Consider the following 17336-nt stretch of genomic DNA (forward strand, 5'->3'; position numbering starts at 1 on the left):
CAGTTTTAGTTCTGTCCCCTCAGAACCCCTGCTGGTGACAGCAGGTGTTATGGATAGATAGATAAATCCAGGCTAATGAGTTAACTAGAAACTACACCATTTTGATGCAACTAAATATCTTAACTTTTAATAGCATCCTTCAGGAATGGCAGTAATCATGAACCTTACAGTTACTTCTAGTTGGAGGAAACATTTTTACTGTGTATGCTCTTGTGATTCAGTTCCGACCATCCCAACTCTTACAACTCAATCCAGCCATTTTTATATTCTGGGCATTTCAAGTCTATCGAGGACAGGGACAAGGTCATACTTCTTTTTTGTTTTCCATGGTGCCTAAATGAGAATTTTTATAACTCCTTAAAGCATTAGTCCTAAACTTTTTTTTTTTCAATACAACCAAGAAATTTGGCATACCCGCATTTATAAAAGAGGCTTTAAGCTATACTGATTTTGTCATATTTGGGGTAAAGAGAAGAAATCAAAATCTTGAGATTAGTAGGATATATATGTTGGAAAAGGCCCCCAGGTTATTTTGATATGATATGATAAGGATCCCCTTGGAAATTAAAGAACGAAATTACAAGGTAGGAATTCTCTCTGCCATGTAAACCAAAGGGGGAAAAAATCCAGGGACAGGTTAGATATAAAAATACGAGGGAGTGACCACTAGATATCGCTCTGTTTTCTGACTTTTGGTTTGGAGCTCCACTTGCAGTGTCTTTTGTTTTCTCCTTTTTTCTCCCCCCACAGGCTATGCTATGATTTCTGGACACTGGACACTGTGTTCCTGGACACGGGTTACATTCCTGGACACTGGGTTCACCATCATTTTGTTTCTCGTAATTTTACAGTTATGCTGAAAGTGGGCAGTGCAATTAAATCTCTTAATGCCTAAGTGAAGAACAATTGGCACATGTAGAAATTTCCAATAAAGATGACTATTTTGGTTAAAAATCCTTTTGCAGATGGTCTCAGTAGCCCAAGTTGTAACTCATCTAGCGAAATTGTATCTCATCTACCATCTGTGACAAATCCCAGTTAAAATCTTTGTACTCTTTCCCTCTCTCACTGGCAGACTGATAAGTATCTATCTTTCTTAGATACAAAATCTTCTGAAGTCATGTAGCAACAAACCCAAAGGCCTGTGATGAAGCAAATATTCCTGGGACCTGGTTCCACTGTAACTGTGATTCATCAGCCAATACCCTGAGATTGGGGTATAAAGGAAGAGTGAAAAAATGAGAACTTTGGAAAAAAAAATGAAAGTCTTGAGCTTTGGCCCCTATTTCACACTAGTAGGTGGTGATTCTAAGATTCCTGACATTGGATCAGGATTGTGTCCATGTATATCTCATCAGTGCAGAGTGCATCTTAATGCCAGATTCCTGCCCAAATACTCGATATGGTGCTTGGAATTCAGTGCACTCTAATTTCTACTCCTACACTCCCACATATACCAACATCTGGGCTCTCTCCTCTTCTCAAGCTCAGGGTGGTGGGCTGTGCGAACCTTCTGTTCTGTTTGGCTGATGGATAGCTCCTAAATGACTTAAAGATACATTTAGCTGTATATCATTATAATTCTCTGTACTGTATGTCATTGGAAGCTAGACTAATAAAAAAATACTACATTACTATAACGGCAAAAAATTATTTTTTTCAAAAGCATAATTTGTAGGGTTATCATAAGGGGAGCTGATTTATCTTTTACATATGAGCGTTTTCCCCCACAGACTTGCCTGCCCAGTGACTCCTGAGAGGACTGAAACAACAAAAAATGAGACCCACAAATAACAATGACAGCATAATGATTAGTATAATCACTAAAAGCAATTATGGATAATAAGTTAAATATTCCCCTTGTAAGCAAAGTAAATCACTTTTATAAGTCATAGTGGCTTTAAACTCATAATTTATGAATTAATTCCCACTAAATGCATCTTGTCCTGTCAACATTTTAATTATAATGAGATAATATGTGTGTAAGACTCGACATCATTCACATTGAAGGTAGTTAATGTCTTCCATGACTACTCACGGTGTGGACCCTATACCAGCAGCATTGCATCACTTGGGAGCATGTTAAAAATGCAGACTACCATGACTCACTCAAGACCAGTTGAATCAGAATTTACTTTTTAACAAGCTCCCCGGGCCAGTATTCAAATTTGAGAAGCACTGTTTTATGATGTCCAGGTAATCATAGTTGTAGCTACACTGAGAACTGATGAAATTTTTAATTTCCCTGGCATTAAGATAAAACTTCACAGGGTTCTAAAGAAGTAGATTCTGCTTTCCCCTTGTAGGCATTTTCTTTTGTTTATAAAGGCAATAGGGCAATTGATAGGTTAGGGGGAAAAAAAACACTAGTCAGTAATTGACAAGGCAGAAGAGAGAGAAGCCAGTATATTCCAGAAACATCTTGCGTTACTGTAATTAACACCCAGTGTACTGGGTTTCCTTTGCAGATTTCACGATTGTCAGCTGCACCTACGCCATCGTTTTCACATTCTAGCACTGCTTGGTAGTGGCTTCTCCCTCTGTGCAGATTCACTCTTGGGGTTGTGGCACATAGTTTAATCTCTGGATACTCAGTGCAGACAGAGACTCTCTTGAGAAGATTTTAAAAAATACACTGCTTCTATTTTAAAAATAAAATTGCATAAAATTTACTTAGTTTGGTAAATATAAGGAGGTCAAGCAATTTTTGAAGCCAAGAAATGAGCTCATTTCAGCTTTCCCTGGTAATTCTGGAAATGCAATGTCTAGAAAGCTGTGGCATCTCGCTGAGGTAGATGAGTTAACACAGAGTTCAACAGTCATGCTGGATGCTTGTGGCTCTCCTCTCATCTATGGCAGTGCTGTCCTGAGACTTGCTAACTCCAAGTGTGGTCCTGAAGAGCAAAACTGATGTTACCTGCATGCTTGATGGAAATGCAGACACTTGGGTCCTACTCTAAGCAGACATAATCATAATCTGCATTGTAACAATATCTCTGTGATTCTTATACATAGTAAAGTTTGAAAAGTTCTGAAAGAGAGAAAAGCAAGACATTCTACAAATTACCTCTCAGGATGTCTTCCCCAAACTCCAACTCTCCATGAAGATAACTTTATATACAAAAAAAGAAGACATGTCCTCTACTTGATAGCTAATTTTTCCAGTTATGAAAAGAAGAAGACAGCAATTATTTTGCTTTGGTAGATAAAAACTTGCCTCTCTTTAGTTTCTTAATTTTTTCTGAACCCCTTCCTCTAGTCTACATTTAGCTGAAACCTTCTATAGGAAGCTCATGTTCTGCAGCACCACCTTCATGGAAGCAAGGGAAGAATGGAGACACTCCACAAACCAGGTCCTAGAGATGATTCAGAATGACCAGGTGGAGCTTATTCCGTGGATAATAATTCAAAGAGAGCAAAAAACACTTCTTTTCATAAAATTTTTTTAAAATAACAGTTTTTGTATGTTAAAAATCCCAAAGAGAATGAGGAAAGTCACAGACTGAGAGAAAATTCTAAAACATGTACTGGATAAAAGAGTCCTATCCAAATATACAAAAAACTCTTAGAATTCAAAAAGTAGGCCAAAGATCTGAAAAGATGCCTCACCAAAGAAGGTATGTGAATGGCACGCATATTAAAAGATGCTGAATGTCATATGTCATCAGGGAATTACAAATAAAAGCAACAATGAAGTGCCACCACATACCTATTAGGATGACTATAATGTAAAAACTGACAACGGCAAATGCGGGAGAGGATGCAGAGCAAAAGGAATGCTCATTCATTGCCGGCAGGAATGCAAAATGGTATGCCCACTTTGGAAGGCAGTTTGGCAACTTCTCACCATGCTAAACATTGTCTCACCATATGACCCAGAAATTGTTTTCCTACGTATTTACCAACTGTGTTGAGAACCTATGCCCACACAACAACCTGCATGCAAATGTTTATGGCAACTTGATTCATAATTGCCCCAAACTGGAAACAACCAAAATATCCTTCAAAAGGTAAACAGACAAACCTACTGTGGCACATCCATACAATGAAATATTATTTGGCAATTAAAAAAAGAGCTGTCAAGCCATGAAAAGACATGGAGGAAACTTAAATGAATATTGCTAAATGAAAGAAGCCAACATAATTCCAACTGCATAACATTTTGAAAGAGACAAAACTATAGAGACAGTAAAAAAAATCAGTGGTTGCTATAAATTTGGGGTTGGGGAAGAGGACAAACAGGTGGAGCACAGGGAATTGTTAGGGTGAAACTATTCTGCATGATACTGTAATGATACATTCCATGTCACTATACATTTGTCAAAACCTATAAAATGGTACAACACAAGGAGGGAACATTAATGTAAACTATGGACTATAGTTAATAATAATTTACCATTATTGATTCATTAATTGTAACAAATATGCTATACAAATGCAAAATACTAATAATAGAGGAAATTGTGTGTGGGAAGTGGGTGGGGATGTGGAACCCCATATACTATCTGCTCAATTATTCTGTAAATCTAAAAGTGTACTAAAAAAGTACATTAATTATTCAAAAAAATGAATTGCACAAAGATGCTTCCTTTGCTGAAGGTATCACAGATATCTGCAAAACCAAGTTTCTATTTTCAAAACGAATACTATGATTGCATAGCCACATGTCTAAATAACCTGAAAACAGGCTAGACTGGTGACTGCTGAATGAACCTGCAAAAGGAGCATGTTAATTTCACCTGGGGGAAGCTGGGAAGGTTGGTGCTGAGGTTGCTTTTGAATCGGGTCGTGAAAAGTGAGCAGGCTTCAAGTAGGAAAGATGTAAGGAAAGGGTAGGCTTAAAGTTGGTGGCTGAAGATTCAAAGAGGAAAATCCAATTACAAGAATAAAATTCCAGATTAGGTATTTAAACTTATTTTGGGACCTAGTTAATGGGGTTACATGAAAAGTCAATAGAAGCAGAATATGTCTAGGTTTAACAAACAGTCATGCCTTAATCTGTAGTCACTCATCTATGACCAGTGGAATCAAATAAAATTGCCATCTCATTGTGCAAAAAGTTGTCAGTATTGGCAATTTCATATGATTGAACCTAGTATTATTATTATCTGTGTTCTAAGAAGTAGCTCCTATACTACATTGTTTTCAAGAATGCTTGAAAAGGCTAATGTTACAGGAACATGCTTGAAAACTGTAAAAATAAAGCCATTAAATTATATATTTGGAGTCAGACCATTCAAAGGTTCGAACACTAATTTCACACACACACACACACACACAATCAATGAAAGTTTGGGATGGAAAGCATACAGTATTATTTCTTTTTCTCTTCATTGGTGGAAGCTGTTGAGACCATTCCTCAAGTTCTCAGCACTTGTTCAGAGAGATTGAAAATAAGCAAAACATGTATTTTTCTGGTTGGTGGCAAAGAAAGACGAACTCTCTCAAAGTTTGTTAAAAAAAAAGTGATAAGACAAGACAGCAGAGAAAAGGAGTGTATAATCTATCTAAAGTACAGTGATCAGAATTCAATTTCAATGCTTTTGTTCTTGAAAAATGAAACATTGTAAAATAAAAGTGATGTTATATCTTCTCGTGATGTATTTGGGTAGATTATCGCTTCACAATGTCCATGTAAGATTAGAATGTTAGCACTATACTCACATTTCTCTTCCTAATCTAATAATAATTTAATGTAACTGGCTCATAACATCTTATAATCTGCCTGGGTGGCCAAAAACTAAACAGCAATGTTATTTGTCACTTTTTCATATTTACAAACACTTTTGTTTTTTAATGTTCCTTTAGCCAATGATGCAGCAAATAATTATATAAACAAACTACAGAACATAGTAGGTGAGGTATTTATATTTATATTTGTTTTGTGTGTGTGTGTGTGTGTGTGTGTGTGTGAGAGAGAGAGAGAGAGAGAGACAGAGACAGAGACAGAGAGACTATGATATATGACACCAGTGATCTTTCCATAAGAACTCAGATTTTAGGAACTTATGTTTTGGATTATCTGTAAGAGCTTTGTTTTTTTTTTTAACATACATAATGCTACAATGGCTAAATATATTGCTATTTCTACATTGGGAATTACATTATTATATGATTTATGTTCTAGCAAAGTTGCAATCTGGCCTCCATTTTCAAGCACTGAATCTTGAAATGAAATTTTGAAGAGACAATTTTAATTCTTATTTCATTTCTAAAGACAAGAATGACTTCAGAGGTTAGAGAAAGGCATGTTTGGGATTAATTCATACTTGCATATACCGCCTTTTAAAAAAAGGAGACATACAGAATTTAAAAGAAAGAATTCTCATCTGCACATAGCACAAGAAATTATTTTAGGAGTAAAATGATAATTTAGAATGCCACTCTAGAAGCTCTCTTTTATAACTTCACCCTGTGCTTAACATCACAAAGGCCCAGTGTCAGTGTGGGACTGAGGCAAAGGCTTAGCCACCCAACAAATGTAGAATTAGTGTGTAACTCCCTCAAAGACTGAAGTGCCTGTTCTGCTGATACTGCATACTTTCTCTAAAGAGATTACCAGCATAATCCTAAATATTATAGAACCCGAGCTATCTTATTTTTGAGCTCATCAGATCCAGCATGCTCCACCTAATCCCTAACAGCTTTATTCAGTGTTTACGTAAGCTGGTGAAGTTGTTGTATGCACACGATCACCAAACCTTCCCATTCCCAAAGACAACATTACTCTGTAAAACTGCCACAAAAAGTAGTAAGAATAGACACTATGACTTTCAAATTCCATTTTAACAAACTTTCTCGTTTTGGACTGAACTTTCTACAAGCAGAACATTCATCACCATTGCTCGATAGTCTACAACATGGGAATAAATTATGATTATTCCATTGGTTAGCTATGTTTCTTACACACTAATTTGTACTGAAAGCCTTTGGATGCTACCAGGTGGATTGAATTGGTAGGAAAAAGTACTTCTCCCCATTTGTTTAGAGATCTGAATTACCTCTAAATCAGCAGAGATATTTATTTTCTGGAGAAAATATTAAAGGAAAAAGACATCGGTGAAGATCAGAAATTGCTCAGCACAGCACCAAGTATTCTGCTGTGGCAACTTTAAAAAAAATAAAGCTGCAGCTTTAATTTAGGATATTCCTTTAAATTCCACTAAAATTTAAAAGGAAAAAAAAATCTGGTTCTCTTAGCAAAATGTAAAAACCCATTTGCTCATATAGTTCATTTCAAAAGTGAGTTGTGTGTACGTGCACGTATGTACATATACACCCCTAAAATCAAACACTGTGTTTTATGCAATTTTATAACAGAAGGTAACTTTGTGTTTGTATTTTTTTATACCAAATCAGGGGAGAAAGGAACATTTCTGTTCACCTGGGAGCCTCTGCTAATTGTGCTTTAGACCCAAAGAGGATTAAGTACATAGACGTTAATACGTCCAGTGTTATTAATTTCTAAGCAGCAGTAGCAACAATACCCTGTCAGTAGTAAGGAAAAATAGTTGTTTAAAGAATCCATTGATGTCAGAACTGCAATCTGCTTGGAATAGCTTATTTCACCAATGAAATCTTTAAATACATACATTTTGAAATCTGTGAGTAATTACATAGAAACAATATCTAGTCTTTTCTAAAAATACAAGCACCTAGAAGCTCTAAGCATTGTGGAAAGATGTAATTCTGAGTTTATATACTAAAAGGAGTTTTAGTTTGATTAATAACTTTTTTGGAACAATTGCAAGGTTTATATTATTTAAGCAAACAATTATACCAATTTACATTTTAATTTTTTCAACTATCTAGTTCATTGCTATCTAGTATTAGCAATGAAATGACAGGAACAATTGCAAGGTTTATATTATTTAAGCAAACAATTATACCAATTTACATTTTAATTTTTCAACTATCTAGTTCATTGCTATCTAGTATTAGCAATGAAATGACAAATCCTTTTACCCTGAAATATTTTTAGAACAAATGCTGAAAACCTGCCTATGTTATGAGACAATATGTGTTTAGAGAACTATGCACTAAATTACTAGTAAATTTAGGAGAAAAACTCAAACATAATTCACCTCATTGCTAATAACTATTCAACCGAATAAATATTTTTGGAAAATTGATTTTTTTACATATGAGAAAGTATCTGGTATAATATATATAAACTAAGTGAATTTTTTAAAAATGAGAAAAGCATAATGATCACAGCAATAGCAATGCCAACAACTAAAATCAAAGCGACAAAATTGTGACAAGAATGCTGATATTGTTAATCTAATGTTACTGTTACGTGGTGGATGACTACCTGAATTTAATCTCAAAACTTATGCATTTGGCAGTTCACCTCAAGATATGACAATATTTATATATAAATGTCTCCTCCAGTGTAAAATTAAGCTGAGTGACTTGTTTATTATATAGATTCCTGAGTCAGAAAAGATTTTATTGTCCCCACACCTAGCTATCGATTTATTTTGCTGAGAGCGTATTTATCAATGCTTACTTTCTTGCCTGGAGGATGGCTCATACAACTAAATGTCAGAAGAGAGAAGAAATTGAAAAACTCACCAGTGGCGTCAGCTTTAGTTTTGAGCTGGTTCTCACACATTTTGACGTAGCAATTAAACGTCTAACTGAAAAATATTACACTTTTCACTAGAGGTCTGACGACTGCCCCTATGTTACCCCACGACTAGAATCCCAACAGACTGCATTAATGAGATTAAATGAAAGAGGAGTTAAAGGCATCAACTGTTCCATTTCATTAAGTAAGGGTGAAAGGCTGCTCAGGCGAGGGAGGCAGGAGGGAGAATCTTGGTTTTTCTTTTTGATACTACTTATTTACTAAAGAATGCAGCATTTGCTAAATTGCAATCATCAGTTTAAAAATATCAACACCATCATATGTATAGATACATATAATTTCTGCACTTCAATTCCCATTTGTTTGCATCCAGTTGGAAACAGATCCAATATGTATATGCCAGGTAACAGGAGTCATCCCTGTGATTACAAAAGTCTAACACACATTTCCTTCAGAATTAGTTTGTCTTCAATGATTTTGATCTCTCTTCTGGAGGTCCAGTGATGAAGGATTGCATAAGGATATTACACATTTTTGCTCTTTTCAATATTGGACCACAGCTGTCTAGGAAGTAATTAACAGAGCATCTGAGCATTTTACAGTCGAAAAAAACACGCACACCTTTCAGCATCGACGGCAACCAAACCTGGGAACCTTTGGGGACTTAACGCCAGGGAGGTCACCTGGCCCCTTCCTTGAAATCTAAAATGACTTCCTTCTCCCAGGGTGCCTTGGCGCTCCTGCGTGTACAATGAGAATGATGAGGACACATGGACAGAAATTTCTGATCCTCAACCCTTGTCACTAGGAAGGATAAATGTATGAATATGTAAAAATTGCTTTGACTTCTATAGGACAAAAAGACACTCTTTAAGCAAGAGCACAATGCTTACATAAGTATCAGCTTTATGTAACTTTGCTTAGAGAAGCTAAATGGCTTCCGTGATGAATCTCAGATGTTTTGCTTTACCCTCAGCTCCTCCTACCACCTTCGATAGCTCTCATTTTCTTTCCACTAATAACTAATCACAAATGGTATCTCGATCTCCTTCCATCTCTGCTTTTTCCTGGTCTACATTGCACTAGACCTGCTTTTCACTGGGAAGGAAGGCAAGGGGTAGAAAGATGGAGAGAAGAGGCTGGTAAATCCTTTCAGTGTCATTGTCGCCTTGCATAGCTGAGCCCAGTGTGTCTGAAATAACCTGGAGAGCTTAAAAATATTGGTGCCCAGGGACTCCCCTCCTACCCCCACTGATTTAATTGGTGTGGGGTTAAGACATCTGGTGTTTTAAACACTTCCAAAATCGGGACTGAGGACCCCTGGAATGTTCCTCAGAATCAGCAGAGATGCCTGTTATTGATCCCTGAGCCCCACCAGCTACTGAGTCAGAGTCTGAGAACGGGGCTGGGAAGCCATGGTAGCATGAACTTAGGTACGTGTTATAATAGATAAATTTGGGAAAAACTCAGGGAAAGAAACTTGGACTTTGAGTTAGCACATCTGGTTGTAAATTTGCGGGTAAGTTACCTAACTTTTTCTGTGCCTTAGGCTGCACATCTCTGAAATAAGATCGTAACATCTATTCACTAAGTCGTACAAGGGGTAAATGGGAAAGCGCTTAACTCAGTGCCTGGAACATATTGGGAACTCAGTAAATATAGTTGAACATGAATCTGCCTGCCTTTGCTTATCTTGGGGATATGCATTTCATCTGTTGACTCTGGTTATTATTCGTTTATTCATACTTAATTAATAAATAACTAGTTAATACTATTTGCATGAAGAAATAAATATGATGTGGCTCACAGTCCAGGGTGTATTTAAACCCTATGGATTTAATCCTATTGAATTCCTTTCATTGTAATTGTTAGTTTTCTGTATAATACTAGAAATAATATTCTTAGAAGATATGTAGGTAATGAGAATAAGTAAGAAAGCCATTTAAGAACCCCCTTTTTTGTCAGAAAGCAAACAGATTTGGGGGATACCAAATGTTTCATGTGTTTCTTGTGTTATAGTTCAAATGTGAACAGAGAATTGGTCCCATGAACTATTTAAACGTTATTAAATATGAACTGGTGTGGCAGAATTTATAGGGATACCAAATGTTTCATGTGTTTCTTGTGTTATAGTTCAAATGTGAACAGAGAATTGGTCCCGTGAACTATTTAAACGTTATTAAATATGAACTGGTGTGGCAGAATTTATAGACACTGTGCATGGGGGGTTGAAAGCGAGATATTGGGTAGGAAGTTATACCACCTCATGCTTCCTGAGCTTTGATAAAAATCCAGCTCCTGCCCTGGTCAACCAGGAAACGGGCATGGAAGAGCATCCAGGCAAAATTAGCAACATCTCGATGGGCAGAGCATACTCGGCCCTCTGAAAATGAAGGGCAGGGTTGGAGATGGGAGCTCGTGCATGAGGGGAGAATGCAGCCTGTGTTCAGGAAAGGAGGAAATGTTTGGTATTTCTCTAAAATTATAGTTTTATGACATCAGTTTCCTTATTGAAAACATCTCAGCCCTCTAGGATCCACAATATAAACCTAAGCCCATCCCTGGCCTGGCTTTCCACAGCCTGGCCAGCTCTGACATCAGGTGCTCACCTGTGACCCCAGGCCCAAGTGGTCCCTTCACCTTAGCTGCCTCCAATGTGTCACTTCTCTGCCTTTTTCATGTCCCCCCCACCCATTGCTGGTCCTCCTGAAGGCCTCTCTCCACTGTGCTCTAGTTACCCATATCCAACCTATTCTTGAAAAGCCATCTCAATGGCCACCAACTCTGCAAACTGTCCCCTGACCATCCCACCCACAGTGGTTTCTGCACATTCCAGGGCTCCTCTGTCTCTACCACTCATTTGGTCCTGGTGTTCTTCATTAATCCTGTTTATATGCTTACCTTTCACCTTGACTATAAGCTCCTTAGGGATAAAACCTTCTCTGTGTCTCCCAGTATCTAGAGTAGGAATTAAATCAAATCAGTGGAGTCTATCAATGGGAGATTGTATATTTGCTGATTGAGTGCAACACTGGGGGACCGTATATAAGTCTCACCGCCTCCTCCCGTGATTTTTCCCTAACTTGTGTTTTGCATCGATAGCTCATCTTTGGGGGATGTTTCCCTGCTTGCTTGCTGCTGTTTAGTGGAACTAAGGGGTAGGTTGAGAAGAAAAGCTCTTGCCTCTTACTGTTCTTTATTTTATCATAATTGGTTCTAAGTGTAGGAACAAGAATGTTGGAACAAAAAAACTTCTCTTGATTTCCTGTTTTTCCTTAATATACTACCTTTCCCTTCATCTCCTGTGTCTGGTATTTAATTGCCACTTTGGATTGTTGTCCCTTTGGTTTAGGTCCTTCCTCTGTCCCATTGGTAGATTTCTTCTTCTCTGGGTAGGGTTACTATCATTAGAGACAAGAGGGATTTGATCTCCACACTGGATGGCTCTCCCTTGACTTCATCCCACCATAGGCAGCAGCTATTGTACATTTTTCACACTAACGTGGTGCTTATGACTGCCCCTGGTATCATAAGACATTAAGCTAGTGGGACAGAAAGACTGTACAAAAACACCTCAAAAATTAGGTGGAAAAGAGGGATACATCTCCTTAAATAATAATAACAAAAAAAGGTCATAAAAAGAAAAATAGCTTGATTTTGTAAGAAACTTCTGCTTTAGCACAGTGGTCCTCAGGTGTGGTTCCAGACAGCAGAGTCAGCAGCAACCCAGGAACTTATTAGAAATGCAGATTCTTGGCCCTGCCCCAGATCTACTGAATCAGAAACTCTGGGGGTGGGACGGGCAATCTGTTTTCACAAGCTCTCCAAATGGTTCATGAGCTCCAGATGCACACTCATGTTTCAGAGCCACTGATTTATAGCATGGGTTTTCCAGTTGGAAGGAGCTAGATTTAATTCACAGTTCTGTCACACACTAGATGTGTGGTCTGGATAAGTTATTTAATCTTCTGATGTTTCTGTTTCATTTTCTGTAAAATGGCAATGCTATGGTCTGATTGTTTGTGTCCCCCAACTCAGATCTTGAAATCTTAACCCCCAAGGCAATGGTATTAGGAGATGGGGCCTTTGAGAGGTGATTAGATAATGAAGGCAGAGCATTCATGCATGGGATTGTTGTAGTGCCCTAATAAAAGAATCCCCAGAGAGCTTCCTTGTCCCTTCTACCATGAGAGGACACAGTGAGGAGGCATCATCTAGGATCCAGACATCAGATCTGCTGGTGCCTTGATCTTGGACTTCCCAGCCTGTAAAACTGTAAGAAATAGATTTTTGTTGTTTATAAGCCACCCAGTCTATGGTACTTTGTTATAACAGCCCAAATGGACTAACAGGTGATAAGAACACCTACCTGATAGAGGTGTTGAAGAACTTAAAGTGAGATAATTTCTGCAAAATATTCAGTGCACTCTTGAACACACAATTAGCATTCAATAACTGCAAGCCATTGCTATGATATTACTTTAGCGAAGACTAGAAAGTGTTTCTCATACTTTTAAATTCTCTGCTACTTTTCTCTATATATTTCTCAAAGCTTGGCTGTATATTAAGTCACTTGGGGAGCTTTTAAAAAATATTTGATTCCCGAGAGACTTATGCCAGACTAATTTAGTAAGAATTTTGGGGGCTGGCTGGTTAGCTATGTTGGTTAGAGTGTGGTGTATAATGCCAAGGTCAAGGTTCAGATCCCCATACTGGCCAGCTGCTAAGAAAGAAAAAAAAAAATAAAGAATTTTGGGAAGTATAATTTAGTAAGAATTTTGGGGGCTGGCTGGTTAGCTATGTTGGTTAGAGTGTGGTGTATAACGCCAAGGTCAAGGTTCAGATCCCCATACTGGCCAGCTGCTAAGAAAGAAAAAAAAATAAATAAAGAATTTTGGGAAGTGGAAAGAAAAAAAAAAATAAAGAATTTTGGGAAGTAAAACCAGGCATTTTTATTTTACAGAAGATACCAAGATGACTCTGATGTATAGTATAATATACTGTTGTAAGGTATTATAATCCATATTGCCACAAGAGTTGTGAGATTAAACACAGGTAAGAATTAATCAGCTGTAATGTGAGATGTTGTATCCATTATTTCCATGATTTTGTCCAAATTCAATGGTAGAGAAGTACACAGAAATGCTAGAAGGCAGGTTTTAGAGAAGGGTTACTCACCCTTGCCATTATGGACATTTTGGCCTGGATCATTCTTTTTTCTGAGGAGATGTTCTGTGCCTTATAAACATCCTTGGCCTCTAGGTGCCAGTATCACGTCTTCCCCTATCCCAGTTATGGCAACCCCCAAATTTTCCAAATATTGCCAAGTATTCCCTAGAGACAAAATAGTCCCCAGTTGACAACCACTGTTCTAGAGTTTCCATGCCTGCATACAAATCTAGGCTTTAGTACTTAACGTATGATTAGAGCAAGTTACTTAACTCCTCTGCCTTAATTTCCGCTCTTGTGAAGTGGAGATGATATTAGGATCCAACTCAAAGTTCTGTTTTGTTGTTTGAGAAATAAAAGAGAAAATGATATAAAGCACTGATGACAGTGTCTGAAACATGGTGAACAGTCAGTAAATGTTAGCTATCGTTTACATATGTACCGATAGTCCTATTTTGATTCCAAACCACTGGAAAAATCTCCTCTAAAGTCTTTACATGGAACTTGTGTATCCATTCATTAATTTATCCTTTGAGTAGATAATCAGAATGACTAAATATTCATATCATCTGAGCGTCTACAGCTGGTAGATGAGACAGAGAAAAAAGCAAGACTTAGAGGAAGGTCCGTTTGAGCACTTTTGTAGCTATACAATTTTTGGAAGTGACTTAAACTCTCACGACCACCATTTCCTCATTTGTAAATCAGAGAAAATAATTACTATTTCAAGCATTTGTTAAGAGAATTAAATCAGACAATATACGTGAAAGCATCTAAGCCAATATTCTGGTATTTAGTAGGCATTCATTAAACATTTATTTCCTTAAATACAGTAGATGAGGACATAGTAGGAAACGTGGTGGGCATCCTCCCTGTCTTTATGGACTTTGACAATGCATGACATCATTTCATCTGAATTGATAATAGCAGTGGAAAAGATTTCTCCACTCATGGTAGCATTTTGTTTTCTCAAATCCGCATTTGCAAAACGAGGTTTCTGAATGGTACTAAGTAAAATTAAATACACATTTTACAATAGTCAAAGCTATACATTCTCCAGAAGGCTAAAAGAAGAGGTTAATCTATTTATAGCTTTGTAAATGCATCATTTGTGCTATTGAGCACTAATTTTTTACAATCTACTAAGAAACTTTAGCAGTTTAATTTTGGTGTAATGGAGAGTAGTGATTATTGTTTTAATCAGTAACCAAATTATTCTGGTGACGGAGTTTGCAAATAACTTTGGTTCAAACTCATAATATAAAAAAAGCTTTCACATTTCTAAGCATTTTTTTCTTTTTCTTTTTTTTGTCCTTTTTGTGACCGGTAAGGGGATCACAACCCCTGGCACGGTGTCACCCACACCGCGCTCAGCCAGTGAGCGCACCAGCCATCCTTATATAGGATCCAAACCTGCAGCGAGAGCGCCACTGCGCTCCCAAGCGCTGCACTCTCCCGAGTGCACCATGGGGCCGGCTAAGCATTTTTTTCTAAAGTGCTATTTATTTTTCATCAAAGGAAAGTTATATACTTAGTAGAGTAGAAAACAAAGAGACTAGCAATTTTCTTATTGGATGACATTAGGAGTAGAACCCAAAATTCAAACAACAGAAATCTTAAGTCCTGACTGCTCACTTACTAATATATTTCTTAGCTTCCTTCCAATATTTCGGGTTTGAAACCTTAAGAAAATTAACAGGAATAACTTCACAGCATCATATAAAATAGATTTCTTCCATCATACAAGTTATTAGATAAAATTAAAAAAGGTAGATTTTAGGGAACAATTAATTTTTATTCATATAAAAAAGTGCTGAATATTTTTGATATTAAGAAAATAATTTCTAATCCAGTAGAAATCCAAGCAATTTAAGAACAGACATCTGAACATTAAAAATGGCTGAAACTCAATCACTTCTTAAATTTTGTCATTTGTTTATTTGTTGAGTTCATATTTCAATAACTGAGTTAAGTACCTTGCCTCATGGAACTTCATTAAAAATGGCTGAAACTCAATCACTTCTTAAATTTTGTCATTTGTTTATTTGTTGAGTTAATATTTCAATAACTGAGTTAAGTACCTTGCCTCATGGAACTCCCAGCCTGTAAGCTTACTGTGCAGGAAGAGAAATAGACTTTCCTGGCTCTTACTCAACATTTGTTTGGTTATGTTCAACAATGGGGAGTTTACCACTTTGCAAAACAACTGTTTTACCTATAGCATTCTCCTGCTGATCAATCAATTATGATTCCCTCCAGCCCATATATCTGTAATATGCCCATAAACTTGCTGAAATAAAAACACAATTTCTGTATTGTTCCATTGATCTTGTCAGTATAGTAAATTCTATCAGAAATGTTGATATGGGGCCGAGCCTGTGGTGCACTCGGGAGAGTGCAGCAGCGCTCCCGCCGCAGGTTTGGATCCTATATAGGGATGACCAGTGCACTCACAGCGCTCACTGGCTGAGCGCAGTGTGGCCGGTCTCAAAAAAGGACAAAAAAAAAAAAAAAGAAATGTTGATATGTCAGAAAGGTCATTTCTTAATTTCTGGTGTGCCCAAAATTCCTGCCAATGAGAGCCTTGCTGTCAAGTGTCTATAATGTCTACAGTGGATTTGTATATATACATATACATGCATATATGTATATATATGCTGTGTTTATATGTATACATTTATATGCATGTGTGTGTATATGTGTGTATATGTATACATATATACACACATATAAATACAATATATGTACATATATATGTGTATACACACACACACACACATGCTCAAGGGTACTTCAAAAGTTCAAAAAGCTGATGAAAGATTCACATTATCTTTCAACTCTATTTTTCCACAAACTTTTTAAAGTACTCTTGTGTACATACACTATATACAAGTATATGGGTATAAACACAGGTCTATATGTAATTCATCTTTCTCTGCCTGCTTTTGAATGTGGGACATTTCACTTACTTCTAATCTTCTGCAAGCTTTTCAGTTCTTCAGGAATCTCAAAGATTGCCATTAAAGAAGAAACACATCTGTAGTCCTCAGTATATCTTTCATCTGGAGACTTGAGCTTATGTAAAGCAGCAAGCTTCACTGCTGTAACCTTCAACTCAGTGACGAGCTTCAATTCTGCTTTAATGACACTTGTTCTACCTCCTTCCAGTCTAAAGGTCATCTCCTGAGTGGAGCAACACCATTCTTAAAAATATGCAAAGAGATCGATAACATAAGGATCTTTTCCCAACTTGGAAGTTGACTTCAGATAATCTCCTTCAGGTGCCCATGTGATGAAGATTACTATTATCTGGTGTCATGGGCAAGAGCAGCAATTTTGCATGTTGTTGAATATGCAACAACTCAGGATGAGCTTTGATTGTTTTAATCCAGGAGACATGGCTGTAAGCTGCTGTACCTGGGACCTATATTATTATACACTCTTGCATGGGCTTCATCCATGCTAGCTTAGAATTTTCTAGCCAAACAATTTCCACCTCTCAACAGTTTGTTCTTCCATTGTGGCCATCAAAAAAAAAAAAAAAAAAAAAAAAAAAAAAAAAAAAAAAAAAAAA

The 17336-nt window shown here is 37.0% G+C and overlaps 1 protein-coding gene across 1 annotated transcript in view; it reads right to left on the reverse strand.

Annotated features, from left to right (window-relative positions):
- The window catches only part of RORB (RAR-related orphan receptor B), a 79179-nt gene extending 62237 nt beyond the window's left edge, over positions 1-16942 (reverse strand). Inside the window, exon 1 of the mRNA XM_008587269.1 lies at positions 16732-16942. Within this exon, the coding sequence (XP_008585491.1) occupies positions 16732-16942 (211 nt within the window). The remainder of the gene's footprint in view (positions 1-16731) is intronic.
- Between the last annotated feature and the right edge of the window lie 394 nt (positions 16943-17336).

The sequence above is a fragment of the Galeopterus variegatus genome, unplaced genomic scaffold (assembly GCF_000696425.1).
Source record: "Galeopterus variegatus unplaced genomic scaffold, G_variegatus-3.0.2 Scaffold4327, whole genome shotgun sequence".
Classification (NCBI taxonomy): domain Eukaryota; kingdom Metazoa; phylum Chordata; class Mammalia; order Dermoptera; family Cynocephalidae; genus Galeopterus; species Galeopterus variegatus.